At 40.4% G+C, this 25,363-nt stretch overlaps 1 protein-coding gene across 1 annotated transcript in view; it reads right to left on the bottom strand.

Annotated features, from left to right (window-relative positions):
- Positions 1 to 781: 781 nt before the first annotated feature.
- The window catches only part of cdkal1 (CDK5 regulatory subunit associated protein 1-like 1), a gene marked incomplete at its 5' end in the record, with an annotated part of 202,690 nt that continues 178,108 nt past the window's right edge, over positions 782 to 25,363 (bottom strand). Inside the window, 3 exons of the mRNA XM_079227879.1 lie at positions 782 to 958; positions 13,253 to 13,417; positions 17,430 to 17,513. Coding sequence (XP_079084005.1) covers positions 815 to 958; positions 13,253 to 13,417; positions 17,430 to 17,513 — 393 coding nt within the window. The 3' untranslated portion in view covers positions 782 to 814. The remainder of the gene's footprint in view (positions 959 to 13,252; positions 13,418 to 17,429; positions 17,514 to 25,363) is intronic.

Below are 25,363 nucleotides of genomic sequence, written 5' to 3'. Positions count from 1 at the left end.
TACTGTCCTTGACTCTTACTCAAATACTTTGAGATGAGGGATACAAATTAGCTTTAACCAAATTATTATAAACATGCTCTTTACACACAATAAAATGAGACATATTATAAAGTAAGCACGATTAAATCACTCAAAACAAGGTTGGGCAACTCATTTTGAATATTTGGAAATCTACATTCTCAGTACCTTTAAAAAAAGATGCTGGAAATTCACTGAGAATCACAATGCAACTCAGCATGCTGTAAAGTCAGTTTCCTCATCCTCAGACTTTGGCCTGGTACAGAAGACCAGAATATGTTTTTCACTAGTGTCACAGACCAAAAATCTTGATCCAAAACACATTTTATTTGTCAAGCTGCAGCCATCAGTCAACAATAGACAAAGCATATAGAATTTCCTGAAACAGCCTACACTTCTTCATAATGGAACAGAAATATGAGACAGAATATGTACTTGAAATATATTCCAATTAAAATTGAGTGTAACCAGGGTGTTATTTGACACCATAGACTTGTATAAAAAGTGTCTGCTAGGTCTGTAACGACTGCTCCCCTGTTATTGCCCATGGGGTTATTCCTTCAATGAGAGATAAACACAGACAACACTTTCTCCCATCAACTCCTCTCAACCAACTGTGTAGGCGTTACTGACGCGTTATCGTGAATCTCGCTTTTATTTTTTCTCTTTGGGTTCATTCAACATTAAATAAGAGCAGGTGCAGTATGAAGTACACTTCAAACATACAAGGGAGGCTCCTGTGGCGTCACCGTCCTCTCCCTTCTGCACAATCTTCTTGTAGTTCGTAGTCACTCCATCAGTACAGTTTGTCTATGATGAAGGCCAAGATGGCTGCCGCCACAGTGAGCCCGATTCCCAGCGTCTTCAGCACTTCCCTGTCCAGACTGTAAGAGCCGATCAACAAAGCAGAAGAAGAAGGCATCGAATGGGCAATCTGTTTCTGTGGAGGCAAACATACAGAAAAACAATTTAATTAGACGGAGATCAAGAGCGGTAGATATTTAGATGCGTTCTTTATTCATTTCCCCCTAAAGGCCTTTTCACACCACGGATGCTACGAATATAACAACACAAAAGCCTGCGAAGCTTTCACATTGAAACTATTCATACCAGCAGCGATATTAATTTGCAACACTAAATAAAGGAAAAGGTGTGAGTATTTTCCATATCATATCTGAGAAGAAATATTGTGTATCCTAAGCTACTGTAAGCTATGTTATTGGATTCCCTTTTAGCAAACTGTTCTGAGTGAATTTTGAATTTGCCTCCAGTAAATAGTTTCATAGTGTATAAGCCTTGGGCTTTTATTGTGAAAGGGAAGAACAGAGTAGATTTGACATGCGCTGCGTTTGTCAGTGTTGGAAGGAGTAACACAGCCTGCAGTCTTGGTTCGGACTACGGAGCCTCTGTGTTGTGTACATTTTGAATATGTCCATTATCTGATTGGTTGGCACCTATATTGTGAGAAAAGCTCAGAAAGGTTGTATCATTTAAACGCTAAGAACAATACAATATTTGGTGATTGCCCTTTTTCTGCAGAAAAATAAAAAAAAACCTGGATCAGCTACAGGGATTCAGCTTGCAGTTATTGAATCAAACTGCATGGCACATGTTTAATTATACGAGGGTGTCAGCCTGGTCTCCTTGCTCATTCAGAAAATGTATCTGTTACATTTCAGATAATGTTCACTGACAGATTATGAATAAATATGTTTTGGTGGTTAGAAATGAGCCTTTTCAATTAAAACAGCACACATTGTCTTGTCCATATTCAGCACGCAGTACTACTTCCTGTAGAGGAGGAAGACTGACTTGAATGGGAATATTCCTCCGATGCGTGCAAACACACAGAATTGCACACAAAGGCCACGTCATCCTCACACACGCTTTTGGACAGAGAGTTTGTTTCAGCTCACGGCACAAATTATGTCCATAATTCATAATTAGGGAATCGTGTTTAGATTAAATCAACTGGCCACAGTCACAAATCAAACAGCGAAAGTGGCCAGTGATCCAACGGATGAAATGTCTGTAATCAGTGAGTTCTGCTCAGTCCTAATGTGTTGGACCATTAAAAAGACATCCATAACGGAAGGGATGTGACAGTGACAGGACGGGAAAGAGCGATGCTGACAAGGATTGAGATAAATGTCGATGCAGGAAGAGGAAGAGAAGGAGGACCAAATTCAGTTTTTTTAATTATTTTTTTAATTATTTTTTTTTTACAAATATCCGAAGTGCATTGTAACACATTTGTCAACCAAATCACGATTTACTCTGGTTCTTCATTAAATAGCCATTCATGTGAGGTGGTGTATGACTATGCGTCGTGGATCATTGCTGCTGATCATTATTAGAAATACATCTATTGATGCCACTTGGTATTGGGATCTAGCGCCGTCATTTAGGCGAGCAACGGGGAATCACAGGGCGACTTCATTTCTCCCACTTTCCTGTCTCTCTTTTGTCCTCTCGGCTTCTGTCTCTCTACAAGTCAGTTTCATTTGGAAATTATAACAATAATCAACACAATTTTACATTCACTGATTATTTCGATATTTTATGGATTCATAAAGCCAGCTATTTGCTTATGCAAATAAGTGCATTTCAATTATGATGCCATTATCTCTGCGTAAAGCAGTTAATGCAGTTTTCTAGTGATCCAAATATTACAGAGTACTGTGTATTGAATCAAGCTGATGTTGAGGAAGGTGAGCGTTAGCTTACAATGCAAGTCGAGCCTAGTAAGGCTGAGACTGTGATATTGTTCGAGTGAGTGCGTCTTACAGCGGCATAAAGCACCTAAAAGCAAAGACGGCTTCGGGCAGAATTTGAGGAGTTTGTATGTTTGGCATGTCGCTGATGGTCAAACATGAAACAACACTTAAAGCAGCTGTGGCAAAAGCAACCTAATTCTATATCAATGCAATTCAGATGGAAACAGTGAATATGTTTTTCCTGGCCTCCACCCTCCCTCATTGATCATCCTTCAGTTTTATTACACATTAATATAGTTTTATCTTAATGTCCTGTGCAGACCTGATGTGCACCTGATTGATTACTGAATAAATAAATAATCCTACACAACATGTGGCTCTTTTAATTTGAACATTAAACAAATTGGATAGGAGAAGCAGCACTTGTCAACATCTCTAAGCCGAGTGGAAATCAATCTGGACGACCTTGTGGTGGTTCCTATACGTCTCCTCCTGCATGACAGTTTGTAAAATTCCTTATCATCGCAAAGGAAGATTATGTGGGGCGATATTGAGCGATTGATCAGTGGCCTTCTAGAATAACCTTTAATCAAGTTCACTAGGGATAACTGAAGGAGGTTTGGCTTTAATATTTACCATAGGCAGATTGACTCGGAGCTCTCTCTCCCCCCAAGTATCTCCATTAAGTCTTGATCACCGACCTTCTGTCTCGTCTCTCTATGGATCGCCTTTTTCATCCTCCATCCTTTTTTTTTTTTTAGCCAACTTGAAGAATTCTGTTTACCATTACCAATATCTGTCTGTGCTTGTTATCTATCAGTTTGCCGTCTTTTATAGTTAAAAGGTTGTTATGAGTAGACAATTCAGAAAGACTAAAGTTCGTAATCGTGGAGTATTTGTATGCATGCTGCACTTTTGACCTCTGAACTACGAGTAATGACAGAAAGCAAAATAAAACATACAGGACGATATATTGCTGTGACAACAGAATAAAACATTAAATAAGATCATTTTGTATGTAATATTTTATTGAATCCTTTTAGTAATGCATGTAGCTTTAAAATGCACTATTCTCTTAACATTTTATTGCGAGTAAAACAACGTTCTCCTAGTGTGAGGGAGCTACGTGACATCCGCTTGTTAATTTAGTCTTGGAGGACGGCAAAAAATACATTTAAATTTAGGATGGCAATGACCTCTACGGTTGCCGTTATTCCCTGCCAGCATCAACTAACTTTACCATCCTCCTCTCGTTCGCTAAAATCATATCCGGTTGACTATCTGGCTGATTCCATGTGAATGCAGCATAAAGGCATGACAGATTGTGTCAAAGTACAAACACATGCTCGCATGTGGGCCCACAGTTTGTATTGGCATGTAACAGAGAGCTGGTGCACGCCTACGCGCGCTGCATGCACATCATGGCCGTGTGCATGAGCAGCTGCATAGCATCTGTACTCTGCCTCACTATCCTACACATTACTCGTGTTCCCCTGTCCTCTCTGATGGTTGCGAACGCTACCTTCCCACCCACTCTTCTCCTCACCATTGTGGCTAAATGGTTTCCTCTGTTACCACACACAATGGATGATGGGTACTGTGACCAGCAACGCCTACGTGACGCATCGAAAAAAAGTCACTTACAGTAACTTCAGACGACAGGTGGAGGGAGAGCCACTAACAGAGGTCTGGCGGATGTATCCACATGTGCTTATTATTAGGATCCTCTGTGGCGAAACTGATACGCTGTTTTGATGTTTGATAAACAATAAGGGTGCTTCTTGCGCGGCTGTATGGCGATGTCCATGTCAAGTCCCTGTGCTACCTGTGGCTGAGCCTCTTAACTGTAAAGATGTGATCATAATGAATACAGGTGCTTCGGTCAGGAGTTCAAATCTCGAAAAACAATCTCATCAGCAGTGGGATATTTGAAAAGTACTCTTCCCTGAGGATACAGTGGGTGCCTGTTAACAGTTTTTAAAACATTGGCTTATTCATTGAAGGATTAATGAGCTGACAGTGTAAAAAAGAAAAGAGAAAAGTTTGTTCATTCATAACCGTTTAGAAACAGGAATAATAGAATGAGAAAGGATTCCTGGAAAGACTTCAATTAAATTCACTTAGTGCACATTTTATGCTTACTTAAGTAAAAACAGAAAAAATGATATTTTATGGAAACTGAGACAAAAAGAGAAATAGATTAAGAGCAAAGGGCAGGTGAAATGGAAGAAAAAGCTGAGTGTCAGAACCATTATATTTCTCTTGCCTTCCTCCTTCCTCTCTATCCATCTATTTATCTGTCTCTCTGCAGGTGCCCTCTCACAATGGGGTGCCAGGCGAGAGGCTGAATAGCACAGTCTAAAATCTATTACTAGTGGGGAAGATAAGTGAAAATCCAAGTGCCAGTAGGTGCGTGTCAGCACAGTGGGAGAGAAGGGAGGAGAGAAGAGGAAAAACTGAGAAGAAATGAAGGAAAGGAGGCAGGAAAAGATGAGAGACGTGGCTTTCAATGGTAGTTCACCACCTGCTAGCTGGCATGCTGAGTTCGCGCATATGTCAGTGAGAAAGAGAGAGTAAGAGAGCTGGCATTTGTGAGTAAGTGTGTTTGTACGTGAAGGCCCGTGGTGGAGAATTTCTGTCTCTGCTCACAGCAGTAGAGCAAAAATAATCCTCCTGAAAATCATCCAATGCTACACTAGGGGGACAGACTGGAGAGCCCAGCTAGGACTCGCAAATGTCTCTTCTGTGTCTGCAGTTCCACGCGTGCACCTTTAAAAAATAAAAATAAAAAATCTGTCCAGGTGTCTGGTGCAGCGTCCGCCAACACACTGGCATATTCACACAAAGATACACACAGTGACGCATACACAAACACATCACGAGAGCCAGAAAACACAATACACAGTGGTCACATTTCTCACATGATCCTCACCAGCTGTCGGTGTCACTCTAGACACAGAGACCATGGAAGTGCTTTGAGAGAGTGTGTGTGTGTGTGTCTAAACAGATACTGTAACAGTCTCCTTAGTCACGGGTGATTTGACAAAGCCATAGTGACAGTCACAATGAGCTGCAGCTGCATTTTCAACATAGAGGGATGGGAGAGAAATCACGAGTGATTACAAGTAATATTTCTGATACAAACTAATGCATTTGGTGGAACTCAAAAAGAGTGATGAGGCTCAGTGGGGAAACTTGTGTCATGTTCCGTTTTGCTCTTTTTCATCTGTGAGCATAAATGTCCTCCATCGTGGAACTCTGGCACTACGATGTACGTGGGTAAAACTACACAACATGTGTATGCAAGTTGACACTCTCACACACACACACGATTAGATAGGCACACATCACTATCACAGAACATTATCTATGAAAGGGTTAATCATAATTAATCTAGATTAGATTTAAAAAAAAAGTATAATAAAAAATGTTCCCCTGAATATTCATTCAATTTACCAGCAGAAGAGCGGGCCCTATTTATTCCCGATACGCAACAGAAAGTGCAAAATTACAGCCAAGTCAACAGATGCAATAAACACGAGTGCACCCGCCAGTGTCTGCAGGCCGCGGGAATGGAAATCAATATCACCGGTTCTATCTACCGTAAAGCAACTGGAGAGTGAGAAATATTTTCTGTGTTGAAGGCAACTGTTTGCTCACAGCTATTTAATGTGATACTGTGGTATTTCACTGCATTTAGCTGCTTTGAGGTTTTAACTGTTGACTGCAGTCAGTAGTCAGTGGGGCTGGTGTCCGAGTCGAGCAGTTATGAGTCACAATAAAGGACATATTCATTGATCACGATGATACATATATATTTAGTATGGCTGTGAAGACGTGTCCATGGCTATAGTAAAGTGTTGAAGGCAGCAGTGGCTGTGCCCAGTGTACATGTGTTTGATGACATTGACGCACATCAGACGTGCATATCACAGCATATACAGGAGTACCTTTAATGCCATTATTCCCTACATTCTCTGCAAAGCCCTCAAAAGATGTTTCCTGATCCGTCTCAAAAGAGACACTAAATCCCTAACCGACTTTAATCACTGCACTGTCAAGGACATTCTGGCAAATCATACAAAAGTAACGACAGCGGCATCCAAAATCATAAGGACAGAACTACTTTCACTTCAACAAGACCCATTGAGTTTTACTTTCTGCATATTAAAAACCCCAAAACGTCATTTAAGGCCCCAGTGTCCATGCTGCACTCACTGGTTCCTCTGCTGCCATCTGGCAGCACCACCCAGTTCACAGACAGTTGTTTTATATAGACATCATACTGATTACAATAAAAACACACACACACACGAATACTTGGTAGCCCCCAAAAAAAGCCAGTATAACATAGAGAAGGCATGAAAGCCTGCAAGCAAAGAGGGGAAGAGGCCCGAGGTGGCTGTGAGAGAACCAAGGTCATATTTCAGATTTAATTTGACGTCATACGATACACCATTACGTTCAGTAACTCGCTGTTTAAAGCACTTTTCCAACAATCTGCGTCTCGGGAGTCATTCCAGGTAATGTGTCTCAGGTGATTAAGAAGCAAGGTGTTTCCCTGAGCTTGGGCTTAAAGAGGGTAGATTACATTTCTCAGGTGCATCCCAAACACTGAGCAAATGTAAGCAAAGACAATCATCCCTGTGAACACCATCAGCGTGATTAAAGATTGGCGAAAGTGGTTGCAAAGTAAAAGCTGACATTAATCTGTTGACTGGTTGTGGGGATAATGGGAGACCAGAACCTCGAGAGGCTGAGGGTCTGTCTCAGCGGTTACAGGTAACCCAATGGGTGAGAACCCTCAGGTAACTGAAGCTAGCACAGCTACTTGGAAAATGTCACTTCAAGTTGAGAGGTAGAATGTTTTATACTATTAGTATTAGAAGAACTCTGTTTTCCAGGGCATGGGATGTAAATAAAAGAAATAATCTTCTCTTTCAATCAGATATGATTGCAATAACAAGAATAAACTGCTGAGACTTCAGCAGAACAGCAGCTGTAATTCTGTTGAGACGGCATGCTTATCTTAAGAGAATGGTATAATTTGAAAATAAAATACAAAGCCGTGACTCAGCAGCTGAAGAACTTTGCTCTGGAGAATGGTCATGAGAGGAAAGTCTATTTTTACAACAACATGGAAGAAAAGGCCCCAAAAAAACATGATTGCTAAATAACTAAACATCTTTATTTTGTTATCCAAACAGTTTTGGGCTGAGTGCTTTGTTATTTCCATCTTCCATCTGTGGTTTAAATGCAAACTCGGAGCAAGGGGTATTTCAAACCCTCTGACGTTTTAAATAAACAAAGCAGACGGGGGCCATTTGACATGTTAGGTAAGAAAACTGAAAATAGATGGCTTAACATTTATTCCTTTGTTAGTGTGACTTTGGGTCTTCAGCTATACACAAAACGCAAGCCGTGCAATACAATTTGACACGCTAAATGAAATGCTTAAAATAGCTGCGCACGGCGCTTTGAAGGCAAAACTAATTCTTTGCTATTAGAGTAAACAAAGTCACGCAAAGGACAAGTAAAACCTTTTGACATTTTTAAATCATGGGAGGGAGAAAAAAAAATGGATTTGAGAGGATTTACTGGATCTCGTCTCGAAAACACCGCCTGATCTTTGATTTAGTTTTTGTTCTTTTCCTGACAGTACAGATGACAACATGATTTGCGCATAACGCAACATCAAAGCAACAATCCACAACAGTTGCGCGTCAACACGAAGCTGTTCAATTGTTTGGTGTGAAATGCAGATTTTCGTTTGAGTTCCATGCCTGTGTGTGTGTGTGTGTGTGTGTGTTTTGTCTAGTCTACATGATGATTATGTGCATACAGCCAGTGTCTCACAGCCTGCGGCGTGTAGGAGTCTGCCACGCACACCGGGGGAACTGTGCATCGCTGTATATGTGTCCATGAATGTGTGTGTGCAAGGGTCTGTGTGTGTGTGTGTGCGTCAAAGCTTTGTTTTTACCAATGAACCTGTAAGTGTGTGTCACTGTGTGTCTCTGTAAATGTCCCTGTAAGCACAATGATGCAAAATACCAGCAATCCCACCCACTCAGCCTGGATTAGAATATACAAATAAATATCTTCCACTTCCACGCGGTGTTTTTATAGTTTTCTACCCATTCATGCCAAACAAAGTAACACATCCACAACAACAATGAGATGGATGAACTGACTCAAAAACAGCATTGTGAGGACAGACAAGCGAGAGGTAAAAGGAAGAAAGATAATAAATAATGAAATGATGACACGGGACACAAATACAAATAAGAAAAGCAATGAAAGAAAAGAAAAACAGATATGATGAAAAAGGAAGAAAGCCACGAGGAAGACTGGAAAAACCATGAATACAAGCCCTGGAGAAAAGGAAAATGAAATTGTATACGCCAGCTGAGATTTGTCCATTCACCTGCATTTCTTTCTTTTTTTTCTGTCAATTTGTGTTCATGGGTGGACATTGTCCACTACTCGTATTCCTTGCCCAGCTCACTCTTTTTTCTATTCTGTCTTTCATACCAACTGTCAATTGGCCGTCTTGTGAAAGGAGCAGAGCCATTTTCTTCTCTTCCTCCTGGTCTCCTGGTCTCCTTGAGAAAGTATGCTGTGAAAAGAACTGATTATTGGGCGGCACTCAAGCTGCTTTTCTGTCTCCTGATCTCTCCCGTCTACCTTGCTCTCTCGCTTTCACTCTTGTTTCATTTTTTAGCCTCTCTACCCCCCCCCCCCCTCGTCTTCTATCATTTAATTTCATCTGAGGATGAGGACTGGTGAAGATACTTTCTATTTTTCTTTCCTCCACCGTGCTGTTGAGTGCTTTCTTTGCCATTGTGTCCCACTAAAAGACTCATTACTGTCCTTCCCCTTCTGCGGAAAGTGCTGTTTCTGTGAATGAAGGGCTGACAGCCGGAGAGATAGAGAGCGGATAAGAAAGAGAAACAGAAGAAGAGATGTCATTCATGTCAATAAAAGCAAATCTCTCTCTCTCTATCTATCTCTCTCTAAAACCTTGGTCTTGTTTCATGGAATGGAAGCGAGGCCTTTTAATGAACATGTCGCACCGGGCTGCACACGGACAAAGAGCAGTGTGCCATTAGATCACCATGAATCCATCCTCACTCCTCAGCCATCCATCATTGCTGTACCTGCCAATATATTCACACATCCATGCATCTGGAGGGAGGGAGGGCATTCATCTGCTCATCCATCAGCCGTGTGCATCTAAGCCATCATGTCTCACCGCCATACATTCAAATATATATGTCCACTTTCAAGTCCATCCTTCCGCCGCCATCCACACAGGCTGTCATGTGTCACTCCTCTATAAATCCATCCATCCGGTAGTATTGCTTCATTCCCACATACATCAGAATGGATGCTGGATGATGTGCAATCATCTCTCTCCCAACTCAGAAATGATAGATCTCTCACTTTGTTCCTTTTTTTCCCCAACAAATGGATATTACAGACCTTAGTGGGTTCCTATGCCTATCCAATCACCCACTTATCTACCACTCTCTCTTCCTCACTCTCTCTTACGACGCTCTTCTGCATCTTAGATGAAATGACAGAGCTCAGACCTCATCCTTCTATCAGCTACTCAGCTATCAGGCACCTCATCACGCAACCCCTCTCTCCTCCTGGTCCTTTATTCTTCTGTTTTTCTCTCGCTCTCTGCCAAAAGTCTATAATTATAGACTCTGCTGCAAGACATGGGGGTGAGCGTCTATCTGCCTTTCCCTAATCATTCATTCATCTCACATACACATTCAGCTCAGTGTGTGGTGGATTCACGCAGAGACTCATTCAAAACATAGATGGTCTTCAATATGTATAGGTGTGCGCACACACACACACACACACACACACACACACACACACACACACACACACGTGCGTATCCTTATATATGCGTCTATACATGGGTATGCTAGTGCCAGCATGTGTGTGACTGCATATTTTCAATCAGACCTGTTCACTTAAAATAATAATAATAATACATGCTGGACACACGGCTGTCAAGGACATCACATATAGCAGAGGGCTGTACTATAAGTGTGTGTGTGTGTGTGTGTGTGTGTGTGTGTGTGTGTGTGTGTGTGTGTGTGTGTGTGTGTGTGTCGCTTGCAAATACTGCTGTGTTTCCAAGCCATTAGGTCACTTATCTATTAGCACTGTGCTCCAGTGCCACTCTGGTGTCATTAAGAGCTGACAATGCTGGTCAAGGACTATGGATTATAGATCATCAGCAGCATCACTGGAGATCACTTAATATAACAATATGTTAATTACCAATATGCTGTGGAAAGCAGAGACACGCATTCCTTTAATTTTTTTGTTCAAATCCTGATACACCACTGTATTTCAACACACACTGCCACTCAACCTCATTTACACAGTGTGTTAAACAGACACAAAGTGATTATGTGTCCTAGATATCGGCATGAAATGAATTCTCTTCTGGAGCACATTAAGGGTGGAAATTATGACTTTACCTCTCAACCTGAGAGAGTACATGTGTGGTTACATCATCCTAAATATTATTAAGGCCCGGGCGTGTTGTGCAACAATGTCGAAGAACGTTAAAGGAGTGTGAGTGTAGGGGAAGTAAGTGCACACACACACACACACACACACACACACACACACACACACACACACACACACACGGTTGTGTATTGGATGGGCTGCAGACTTTATGAGGCAACTAGTTTTACAAGGTCTATTCCCCGCAGCTGAACTTTTCAGTGCTGAGTGACGTACCGCTTGGCTTGCTGTGAAACTCTCTCTCTCTCTCTCTCTCTCTCTCTCCCCCTTTCTCTCTCTCTCTCTCTCTCCCCCCTTTTCTTCTCTGTCTGGCAGTTAAGGCTGATGGAGTGTGAAATTAGAAAGTGTATCATATTCTGCTCTGTGGCCTGAGCTATAAGCTACGGCTAGTCGGAGTGAAAAATAACATGCAGTGAAACAGATACATTAACGTGTGTGTGTGTGTGTGTGTGCGTGTGTGTGTGTGTGTGTGTGTGTGTGTGCGCGTACGTGGTGGAAAAGAAGGCAGAGGACAGTTTAGCCAGCTACAGCTTATCTTAAATTACTTATCTCACGCCTGATACACTGGGGGTTTTCCACAAACTGCAGCGAGAATTGATTAAAAATGTGGACACACACACACACACACACCTAATTAATTTGCTGACTGAACAAAATTTAAAAACGCCTGTTGTAAATACAACTTTTATCATTTGGATAAGGAAAGAACACATTGAGGGCTTGACAGATGTAGGAAAGGTCCACTCATTACCTGAAAAAGACCAGCGCACATCTGGTAGACACATACAGACACTACATGTGTAACTGAGTTAAAGTTGCTGAATATAGTCTGAACTCTCCACTAATTCCATCAAGACAAATTGACTAAATATTAGTATACTAATGTGGCAGAGCCAGTGAGCTTGGGCTTTGGGCATCGACTGTGAAGTTATGGAGAGTAACAACTAACCAGAGGTGAATAACGCTCACAGCTAAAACTACCTCTAAAGCAACCTGGCCCCCAAATCCAGAAGACAATATCTGAAATCATATCTTATTCACAACAATATGTGCTCATCTGGCTTGGGAACCAAAAACCTTCTATAATAATAGTGATAAAACAACCTCCTTGGGGACTGGCTAAACATATATTGCTGCCAATACCAACTTTTCTGATTTAATAGAAATTTAAGAATATTTTATATAGATATTTTTTTAAACCAGTTACTTAAAACATATACACTTTCTTTTGTGTAAAATAATGTAATCGTGTGATCTTTTGTCCATGGAACATGCATCAAGAGATCAGATTGTCTTTGCCAGGTTTTTTTGTGGACGTTATTTGTGACCGTAACCGTATCACAACCGTGTAAGATGCTGTCATGAAACTTTATAGGGGACCGGAAGTAAAGGGGTAGGAAGGGCTGCTGGAACCGGCCACCTTATTCCCCTAAAACGATTTAGAGTGGCGGTTGGTGTGATCCCAACACAACATGGTTTTAACCATTACTCTTTTTCCTCTCCTTTCTAGTTTCCAGTCCATATGCTCTCTGTTATGTCACGTTCTACCTGTAGTTTGATTTATTCCTGACATTTAAAGTTCTAAATTCTATAATCAAACATTAATATGGCAGCAAACCCTCCCCCTCCGGTAAACACTGTTAGCTCTGTCATTACCGACGCCGTTGTTTGCACTGTTAGCGCTGTTAGCTGCGAGCTGCCTGCACAGCCGTCGCCATGTTGAGAGCCGTTAGGAGGCAATAGAAACGCTTCCAATCTTGTAAACTCTAATTTAAACTGTTTGCAGTACAGTTTACTTGAATTCATATTTAGTGGTCCAGACATAAAGCTGTGACTGTGCTTACCTACATGCACCTGCACATTTATTTTGTATGTATTTGTGATTTAATAGGAGAAAAGAAACAGTGACTCGAGGCATGCGTTTAAATATATCAGTGCATGTATTTGTGTGTGTCTACCTGCATCAGGCCAGACACCTCTCCCTTCAGAAGTGGTTTGGCAATGGAGGCAGTGACGGGTTTACTCTCTTCGACTGGTCGGCCTTTCAGGAAGTGTTTTCCTGCCTCGTAGATGTCCACCTCAATCATCTTCCCTTTGAATTCAGCCCTCTTAGGCACCAGAACCTGCAAAACCAAGAGCCACACATCATAACTGATATCACTGCAAACCACAATGAACCATTAATCCACATTTGGGATGTAATTCACTGTTGCAGTGACTGTACCTGAGTGACCAGAGGTGACATATAGCCAACACCTTGCTCATTCACACCTATATTACCATCCATTCCAACAAATAATCATCCCACTGCATATTTCACCACAGCTGTCGATTATATTTTCAATTAACCGCTGCTCTAAAACGGTTTTCCCCGATGCTCTCCCACATTGTTATTTAGTCAGTCCATGCCTGCTTACAAAAAACCCAGGGCTGAGTGTTTTCAGCTCCATTTAAAGCCCTCAAGGTCAAGAACTACGGCAACAGCTGTGAGATAAACCATTGGGATTCGCTGGTTTGTTTTATTATTTCTCCATGGCAACTAGAAATCTCAGCAGGAAGAAAAATGAAACAAAGAGTGATAATTACGGCGTAGTGTGAAGTGGAATTTGCTCTTAATGGCTTACCTCTGTAAATAAAGATCAAATGCAAAGGCTTATCCTTTTCAAAAATGTTTTTCAAAATAACCACAGAGTTGATAGATTGGCGATATTATATGCCGTTCACAGCTGTTCCAGTACTGATTTACTTCTTTCCTCAAGCTCTTCCTTCAGATTCAATCTCCCCTATAAATACTACTGATTGGTGTTGTGATTAAAAACAGTATTCGTAAAAGTAAAGGTTTTCTTTGATAACATCCTGTGATTTATTCTATTCCCAAGTGAAAGAAAAAGGCTCCCTTCGTGTCGTTGAGCGATATTTCCCTTTTCTTTTGAGAAGATAACTGAGACTTGTGTTAGCTTTGAGGCACTGCTGGCCTTTCAATGTCATTTATAAATGACATTTAGATGAGGTCACAGAACATACTTAATTAATACTTAACTAACGAATAATAACTACCTGAATTCATCATGAATTGCAGTATTAAAACACGTTCATAAAATGCATATCTAAATCATTATATGTATAAATAAATGCATTAATATCTTATTAATCATCTATAAGTCCGTAATACTTAATTTACAAATGGGGAATCAATCATTTATAAAGTATGAAAACCCAATCATGAAACGCAACAGTCAAGCTTATTAATCAAGAATAAAACATTTAAAACTGTCTTCATGAATTGCATATTGATGAGTTACTAATGAGTGTTCATGTTGGAACAATGTTTTATAAATGATGAATTAAGTGTTTTACCCATGCTTTACTAATGCTAAATAGTGTGTAGTTATTATAAAGTGCTACCAACACATTTAAAGACAGTGTGCAATAATGTAATAATGGGATCATTTATGAAACCTCAGATCAGACGTGGAACAGAAACTTCATTCGGTTGCATGCTGACTCAGATCCTCTGGTGATCTGTCTACGACTCTGCAGGGCTGAGACTGACTGGGCAGAGAGGAGCTTGTACACTGGTGTTGCTGCTGTGGCGGCAGGAGTAAGCCTGGCGCACTGTTAATCTGCCAGTCTTCATCCAGCTGGTGGAATATGATCGCAGATCAGGCCAGACAGACACACAGCCAGCGCCACACCTGCCTAATCAACACACCTGCTGCTCGACACTCTGGCCACGGTGAGGGCGCACGCACGCGTGTGTGTGTGTGTGTGTGTGTGTGTGTGTGTGTGTGTGTGTGTGTGTGTGCAGAGAGGTAGAACAGCAGGGCTGTGGGGGAGGAAGGAGTGTGAGCGTGTGTAGGTGTGTGTGTGTAGGTGAGGGTCATTTGAGGCCCATTACAGGGTGATTAAATGATGAAAGAGCTTGTCCGATTTCATTGGAAACCCCCCCTCCGACTTCCTCACTGAACCACGAAGAGAGACGCACACGCACACACACACACACACACACACACACACACACACACACACACACACACACACACACACACACACAGGTGGGTCGGGAGCCTATTATACCCGTCAGGACAGATATCCATCTGATGGTGTAAAATTGAAACTAGGCCATTTGTTCACACTCACACCTCTCTGGCTTGCGCCCCACTTCACTCCTCCCACGCTCCCACCCCCTCTCCACCTCTTTTGGTCCCGTGTCTCTGCTCCCACTGCTGTTTTTTATTTATTTCCTGATCCTTGACTTCCCCATATTTCTCCCTCAATCACCCAATCCTCCTAACTGAAGCTTTTCACTTTCTCTACTTAAACTAAATGTTAAACTATATTATAATTCTGATTATTAATATTACTACCATTACATTGCATCTTACACTGTATAATACCTACACATATACTGTAATATTTCATACTATACTGTGCATATATATTATACTGTCTTACCACTTCATAAACTATACTATCAATACAATTATACCGTAACTTAACTTTAGTATATATTATTTTGGTGTACACGGTTTACAAATATATTAGACCCGCAGCTAGTACCTATCCTTACACTAGTTGTGTATATATATCTTATGTTATTTAATCTTTTTTTGTATTTATTTTAACTTATTTCTGTCTTTGTGTTGCTGTAACACCTGGAAACCCCCTCTCGTGATCAATTAAGGCTTTTTCATCTTTTCCTACTTTCCCTTTTCTATTAAATCTTCGGGATGTCGTATATCCAGAGTGATGATTAACTGTTCAAGTGTGATCGCATTATAGCACAAGTGAGGGATAATGACAGCATGTTATCAAAAGACAACTTGCGATGCGAGTCAGACTTCTGTAAAGCGTAAACCACCTCATGTGCATGTGCCGTATATGTCTGTGGTCCTGTGGATGTAGACATATGTATACATGAAAGGGGGCGTATCCCTTGGGGTGGACAGATTCAAGAACATATTGGTACGTAGTGTTTTCATGTTCTTTTTTCAAGTCAGAGTGTGATTTAGGAGTAGATGCCAAATACTTAATGTCCCAAAAAAATGCGAGAGGGAGAACATCAAACATGTCAATGTGCTTTCCTCTCGAGTAAAGTCCGACACACATGATATACATGCCTGCATATGCGCAAATGCACACATGCAGCGGAGGAGTGTGCACGTCACAACACACACATGAACCGAGTGACACTTGAAACTTAAGTTTATAGCCTGCAGAAGGAGGTGCAAAGGAGGAGGAGGGGAAGGGAGGAGAGGAAAGTGGAGGGGAGGAAAAATTATTACCATCCCCTGCCCTCCCTGCTAATAAAAAGCATAACTTCAAACATGTTTCTGATGATGGTTAAAGCAGGAGGAAATTGATTTATTTGAAGATGTTTTAAAGTGAATTTTTCACAGGTTGAGAGAGGGTCTTTGAAGCCATGCGGATGTGCGTGTGTGTGAACAGCTGTATGTGTGTGTAGGATGGAATGTGCATGTCTTTAGGGCTGACCTTAATGTTATAGTACTGTAAAAAAAAAAGAAGCAAAAAGTACTGCCGCTATCAGCCGCCAAATGCTCTCATGACCACCGCAGGGAGTGTGTGCGTGTGTGTGTATTTGTGAGTATGTGTGATGTTAAAGCTAACCTACTTTAGTCAACACAAGCTTAAGCTTCTGACACCTGCTGTGAGTACTCTGTGACATGCAAAGCAAAGCTTATGACCTGATTTACTAAGTGTGAAAATGAGGGAGGGTTGGATTAGCTTCACATACGGGAACATTTTCATCAAACACAGATTCATTTACTGCTTTTCACTATATGTGTTCGATGGTGGATCTGTAGGCCAACTCAACTATTTTAAGATTCATCGTTAGGGTGCCAAAGTGTGAACAGTGTCAGCCGCTTTTGATAACCAGAGTAACTTAATTATAAGTTTGATCACCAAATGTTGGATAACAACTGAAATACTACCTGTAGGACTTTTTCCTGGTTTCTTTTGGGGTAGTTTAAATATATTGAATCCATATTTAGTATATTTTAAATGACTGAATAGGTGTTCTTGAATGTGCTATATAACAAGTAAACACATGCTGTCTGGAGCATTGCGTGCAATTCATTTATTACAGTTTTTTTCGAACACACATTATCTTACCTGCTCGTAGAACTTGTTGTGAGACACAAAGTATTGAGCATCAAATGACTCCTCCGTCACCAACACATGTTGCCTCTCCCCTACCTACACAGAGAGGGAGACACAGAGAGAAAACACTTCTAAGACCAAAACAAATCAAACACATACACGATTATTGACTCATTAAACATCAGCCTTTCATGCAGCATTCGTGCAAATGTGTTTTCATCTATAGATGTGGCCATCTGTGTGTCTGTGTGGCCATATGCTGACCATAACCTATAAAAAAACAACAGGGTTATTATCCCTGGCAATCATTTGGGGCCCTCCTTCTCAGTCTCTCTTCAATCTGCATCTCTTTTTGTTTGGATTAATCTGTCAAAAGGGACTTTTTTTCTTGCCAACGATGAGCTTGTGAGTCAAGAGAGATGCATATTCACTTAAAAACAACTGAAAAGAGGGATAACAAGAGAAATGCTTTTCTGATTTACTTGAAGGACTTCACATTTTTGCTTAAATATTCTTCTTCTATAACTCTGCTAGAAAAGTGTTGGGTTATTTGCTTTAATTGAGCTGACGGAACAACCTTGTTTCATTGCACAGTGAAACCAATCTACATGTATTGATGATGCAATTTGACCGTATAAAAACACAAACACTTACATTCATGTACAATATGAGTATCTACAGCACATTTACCAGCAAGGCTATACTACTTGTGCTGTACAGGCTGGAATATCTCCTTGGGTTTTAAATCAACAGAAGCAATCTGCATCTGTCATACAATATGCTTCTATTCATTAAGATCCCAATTCAATCAAAGTTTTGCACTTTCATGTTTTCTGTTAGTGCAGTTCTTCAGCATTTAATTACAATCTCAAGGTCCCGGAGACACTTCAGTTTCAGCGCTTTAGCTGAGAGGATAGAGATTACTATTAAACTCAAGTTCATACAGGATACAATTAAAAGAGAACAGACTATTCAGGAAGTCAGAAAATCAAATGCTACAATATGACCTCCTAATCAAGAAATGTTGTTTGGGACACAATGAAGAACGCTGTTGACTCAAAGAAGGAGAAAGACGGGAAGTTATGCTTTGTTGAAAGTACTGCCGGCATGAATAAAACCACCTTTGAATTGACAGACAGAAAGGAAAATATATTTTGTCCCCAACGGAAAAGTATCTTGACAATTTTGACAAATATTCGACCGTGATCATGGTTGGGTCCACATTCATTTCATTGTATATTCCTGTGGATGGACAAAGCCTATACTTTGGTGTTAACACGGTCTAATGCATCCCCCGAAGTGTCTGGATTGATGAACAATTCATCTCGGGTGTATTTAGAACATTAAAATCCACAAAAACATGCCAATAATGCATGTGAGGAACCACCACAGGAAGTTGATCCCACCTGGGTTTCATATAGCAGCAACATGCCGTGTTGGGAACACAGTGTTCTATAGGCTCAATAGGCAGTATTTGCATTTGAACTGTCAGGGATGAGCCCCGTACTGCAAAACTGTGCTGACTGATCATGTCCTGAGCAATGTGTCAGAGCCTTAGAAGTCATAGCTCCGACACATTGCTCAGGGTGTTTCCATTTTTGCAGACACCAATCTTCTTTGCTCTTTTCTTCCCTCCTTCCCGTCCTTATCATTTTGCTTCCATCCCTCTCTCCTATCTCGGGGCGTTTTCTTTGTTGTTCATACCTCTCTTCCTTCCACTATAATTCTCTCTCATCCTTCTCTCCGTTTTTTTCCGCCTTCTTTCTTACTGATTTCACTGTGTGTGTGTGTGTGTGTGTGTGTGTGTGTGTGTGTGTGTGTGTGTGTGTGTGTGTGTGTTTGTTCCAACAGGCAGCACCTGCACAGGCATGCTGACAGACTTAAAAAGAGACCAAATAAATCATTGTTTCCTGCAAACAGAGCAATTTTCTGAAAAAGAGGGTGGAAAGAAAATGTCCTTTGAACATTATTATTGGTTGGCGATCATTTGATTTGGGCCTTTTGTTTGCTCCTTTGGATTGAAGACAGATGTCTCTGCTGTCAGGCTAAAATCCTAAACACATGAATAAAGACAATTGTCACAGTACTGTACATATATTGAAGGGAAAAAAGTATGTTTGTCATATGAAAACACTTAAAATGTTAAGGATTAGCATGTCAACATTTTATCATTCGTTTTTTTTACGAATAAAAAAAAAAAAAAGATCTTTCTAGATTCTCACTCTCAATTCAGCAAACAGAACATCGCTCCTTTAAAATGTGACTACAGTACAGGGTGGTCAGCTTGAGTCATTTAGCTCTTCATTTCACCAAAGCCTCTTGACGTTTTCATGTATTTTTCAGTTTTACACTGTGAACCAGAAGAGAGATCTGGATGAACGGAAAGCTAGATGTGTATGATGTGAATCTGTATGGATCTGCCTGACTTAATTATACCTAATCCACCCCTAAACAACCAGCGAGGAGCACTGATCTGGGATTAAGGTATATCCTAATGTGTTGATTGAACTGTGAAATAAGAGGATGATCATGCATGAACACACCCAAGCATAAACCAATGACTCATATGACAATGTAGTGAATTCAGTAAATGAAAAGTTCATGAGCTGCACACACTTATGTGCACCGCACCATGAGCTTTGTGTGTGTATTTGTATGCAGGGTATGAGTTGGTCTTTGCTTGTGTGATGGCTGGTCTTTGCTTGCATATCTGGGTATGAGAGACTCTGCATTTAGACTCGTATTTACTCCAGTTATTGAAAAACGTCCCCGAATACCAAACGAGGCCGTGCGTGTGTATGCGAGACGTTTATTTACTTCGCTATCCAGAGAATAACATCCCGTGATACACAGCAGATCCACTACAGATTTGTGGGATCATGAGTTTAATTGATCATTAATCCACATGATAACAAGGATAATGAGAGAACTGCGGATTTGAATTGTATTCAACATTTTCATCTGCCTCTCATATAATTCACTCAAACATCGTACACAATAGCTTGCTGGGTTCCTTCCGTTTTTTCTTTTTTTAACCAGAGAACTGGATTATGTTTCCTACTAGACTACTAAACAGCCAGGCGGCTGCATGGGATTAATTATAAAGGAGCTAATAGCTGGTGTCAAAGGAAACAGACAACAAATGAATTCTAAAAATATGCTAATTACACACCTGCCAATCAATATGACAAAACTGAACAAAGAAAGGCACGAAAGGAAGTATATAAAATCAAAAAAATGTACAGAAAATTCACATTCAATTCAGATTGGCCTTGAGCGCGGCTGTGATTATAATTAATACATTATCTTACTCTATTCTGAAAATGTGGTGTATTACATGCTCACTCCCTTGAAAGCTCACACTAAATCATCACGTAAAGATGAGGTATTCTGTATATAATGTTATATTACATGATCTGGAGAGGTTTTTTAATACATATATCTGTTTGACTCCAGACAAATGAGACAATGTATCAAGTTAATAATGCAATCTGTCCAGGGATGTACAGTGTGGCAGCAATCAAAGCTACAGTCTTGAATTGAGCTTGGTTCTCACTGGATATGGGTATTCTCAGATCTTGCTATATGGATGTAATCACCACACATTTATTCATTCTGTGACATAACTTAAAACAACAATCAGCGGGACACTTTGAGTACCCCTGTTTAACATTCATAAGTTGTATATAAACATTAATAAATGATTTATAAAATGCTATCCACTGAATAAATCATTGTAGTTAAGATACAGACCTCACAGAACTGCACTCAAGTAATACACGTTTCCCCCCACAACCAATTTTCAGCTTTTCATCATTAGTACAGTTTACCACAGTGTTTGTACCCCCCACTGTCAGGCAGTGGATCGCAGGCTGAGGAAGCACCAGAGCTAGACTCCATTCTCTCACTCATTTAGTACATTTATGGGTTACTCTCTGACTGAATCATTTCTGTGTCTTCCTCTATTTATTAAACTCTTTATGCACGCTCATCATTCCTGTCATTCCTTAGATACACTTTTACTGTATCATGCACACACACACAGATGGTAGAACATGATGCCTTCTTGCTCATAAATCACATCAAACAATCAGCACACACACACACGCACACGCACACACACACACTTCTGTAGCCCCTAGTAGAGATAGATTTTGTTTGGCTGCCTGCTAAACAATCGTTGCAGGGAGTGATTTTAGAGGGCCAAAGAGAGATGCTCTGATCTTTTGCAGGTTCTCTTTGAATAAGCTTCTTGAAAGAGGAAGAAAAAAAACACCACTGTTGGTTTGGGTATTTAGTTTTACCCTCAAAGTCAAAACCCAAAGTACAAGAGGTTCAAACTTTTGGTTGTTTGCCACAAAGAATGAGGGGATTAAGGGTGGCTTTGGTTAAACGTTCGCGGGGACGAATGTAGAATCAACAGAGATCAAAGTTATACAAGTGAATTGTTTGGAACAAGCCCTGCACAGAAAAATACTTTACACAGAGTACTACACTAACAACATGAGAAAGACGACGTAGCGAAGCAGACATTGAATGTATGGGAAGATGGATTTGAAGAAGGTTAAAAGGAAAAACTGAAAGAAGAAGATTTGGAAGCAAATAGGACATTTACTCCATTAACTCTTTAAATAATATAATTATCTTTGAGTAGTTTTCAAATCTTTGTCCTCTGCAAGGCGGCAGAGACCAATCATCCCATGTTCACAAGCACACCCTTTTAGCTTATGTTCTTATATCTTTGTTCCCAATACTTATCAGGTGTCAGGTATCTGGCAGCCTGACTCGCTATCTACCTGGCGGCACTAAATAAAGGGAAGCCATGTTAACCAGCCGCTGGGTTTACAATCCGATACGACTGGCTCCGACAATCTATGATGTCAGATTAGTAATGACGTTTCAATTATTGGTGACCACTTGAAAGTTTGATAAAATACATGATTTAGAATAATTAATGTGGTTTGGTTGACGTGAAGCATTGAAATGTGGACTGTGCGTACACAAAAAGAAAGAAAATACTGATATGAATATGAGTTTTAAGCTTTGAAAAAGGAACTACACTGAGTACAGACAATGAGTTACAGTAAAAAAAAGTTGGCAAGTCCTTCAGCTTTGCCCAGACCGAGACGCAAACACTCCTGCCATTAAGACAAGTGCGTCAGGAAGTCGTCTTTGAAAGGCAGATGGCATCTTTATCCAAACACCTCAGATAGTACAGTGGGTGGGTGAAAGAGAGAACACATTAAAACATGATTTGCATATACTTCTGCACAAGTGAATATACATTAACATTTGAAAAAGAAAACTCAACACAAACAAACTTTAAACCCAATCTTAAGCACTTTCCTGTCTTTTGCGATAATACGCTTATTTTTAGATCTATTAACCTTGTCTCTAACACAAGGTTCCCACAAGTCCACAGTGTTCTCCTGAGTAGTTTCATTCTGTGTAACTCACATAATAGAAAGATTAATTATTGACCTTACTGAGGGCCGATACAAGTAGCATTACATTATCTGCAGTGTATTTCTCAAGGCTTTTAATGTTTGGTGGACAGATTTTACAGTGATTGTCGTGTTTCAACTACAACTCTGGACCATAAAAATATATCTGCAGCTAAGATGATTATCTTATACAAATATATATATATATATATATATATATATATATATATATATATATATATATATATATATATATATATATCACCCACCCTTTTGAGATAATAAGAGCCCAGATTTTACAGAGTAAATTCCATGCAATCAAAGTTTGAAGAAAAACTGTTGTTTTATTTAGCACCCAGGAGGAGTGTGCTATAGAAGCAAAAAGATCGCTTTTCAAACCACAGAGTCCATGAACATTAAGTTAAAAGTAGATGAATGATGAACAGAAAGAAGAGGATGCATGATGGAGAGAAAGCAGATGTTATACAAGGTACAATGTGGGCCTTGGCTTTCACAGAGTGCTGCAGGGAGGAAATATTGTTGTTGGCCAAACCATAAGTTAGCACCACACTGGTTCCTTCGACAAAAAGGGGATTTTTCCATTTGGATTTTGGATTATTGCAGAAAATAAGCTCTGTGGCAAAACAAACGTTTATGATACTTACATTTTTTGGTCAGCAAGATAATCTTCACAAATGAACACCACTTTTTATGATTTTTGAAGCGTGAATTCAATCAAAAGACAACATTAGGCTATGAACAAACAGCTTCACGGTTGTTTGACTTCACATCACTAAGCTGAAGACGACGAGCGCTCGGCTTGATGACAATAAGTAGCCTCATTTAGCCACTTATTAGCAACCGCCTGTTTTAAGACACGCAACAGCTTCAAGATTCTCGAGTGGCATATTTACTGATGTATTTTATATCGTTGAACAAAACATTAACCACACACCTTGTTTTTTTAGGCCGCTAATCAAAAGCATTAGTGTGTGTGTGTTTGTGTGTGTGTGTGCGTTAGTGTGTGTTTGACAGACAGACAGCGAAAACAAAAGAAAGTGGAGATATTAGGGAAGACAGTCTAAAAAATTACATTAGCACCATAAAAGCACACTTGTACACGCAGACCCAACACAACTAACTAAATCACACACACACACACACACACACACACACACACACACACACACACACACACACACACACACACACACACACAGAGAGACAAACAGAGCAACATAAAAACAGACGACGCCTCAAACCTACAAGACCCCAACACACCACTATAGCGAGCATCTCTTAGGCTAGTTTAATAACAATTAACCTAATATACCTCCCTCAATACACACCGGGCTGAAGCCTCACTAGGTCTGTGTGTGTGTGTGTGTGTGTGTGTGTGTGTGTGTGTGTGTGTGTGTGTGTGTGTGTGTGTGTGTGTGTGTGTCTTGAGGCTATACACCAGACTTGTAATGCTTTTCTGGCTCTCGTAGCCACCCCGCCCCCTCTCTCTGAACAGGGCTGCTGTAATATGAGCGGCTTTGGCCAAGACCAAACGCTGTGCACCTGCATCAAGTCTACAAGCCCCCTCCAGGCCTTCTTCAGCCTTTCCAAAGTTCACCCAACGCTAGCTAACGGGGGCTTGTACTTGCACATCTAGCTTTCCAAGAAAGAAGAATGGCGCTCTTACTATCCTCAACTAAACAAAGCACTGTTTGGGGTTTTCACAAAAAGGTTTCATGGAGTGGAAGAAAGAATGACAAGCAACCAAAGGTTAGCATAGGACCCACTTCAACAGCAAAGGGAAACAAGAGATGTTTCAACTTTTGTTTGCACAAGGATTTCTTAATGTTGGTGCAGGTTTGGTTCAGTGGCAGCTCTGATAACGCATTTCAAAACACACTACATATGTGGACAAAAACCTCAAAAAGATAATACAATGCATTTGTGTTATCTATCCAAAACACGTTTTCTTATACATCAGATTCACAATCGCTTGAGTGTTAATCCAATATGGACGTTAAATTACAAAGTAGGGAAGTCAGCATTAATTTACATATCTAATAGTAAAAATATGTCCCTTTAAAAATATATGATTGTTGATACACTACAACTGGAACAAAAGGACTAAGTTTAACAAAAGGAATAAAAAGAGAAAAAAATGACACATTAAGAGTAAAGAATCATAAATTGTTACCTCAAGCTGATTTATGCGTTTCTATTTTTACAACCTGAAGATCATTATACAAGTGCTGCTCCTTGACAGTATGTACACAACACCTAGTGTATGTCGGCAAAGTAACGCAAAATCAGACACAATTGATGATTGCCTCATCAATTTCAGCTATCCAACAGAAAAGAATGTGTATCCTGCCACCAGTGACAGATCTGGTTTGTCAAAAGAGAGAGATAGATGTCTTCTACACACGCGCACGCACACGCACACACACACACACACACACACACACACACACACACACACACACAGTCCTGTGACAGTAGCCT

The sequence above is a fragment of the Taurulus bubalis genome (assembly GCF_910589615.1).
Source record: "Taurulus bubalis genome assembly, chromosome: 12".
Taxonomy (NCBI): domain Eukaryota; kingdom Metazoa; phylum Chordata; class Actinopteri; order Perciformes; family Cottidae; genus Taurulus; species Taurulus bubalis.
Note: the sequence above shows the minus strand (reverse complement) of the source record. Positions and strands in the feature narration are given on the sequence as shown.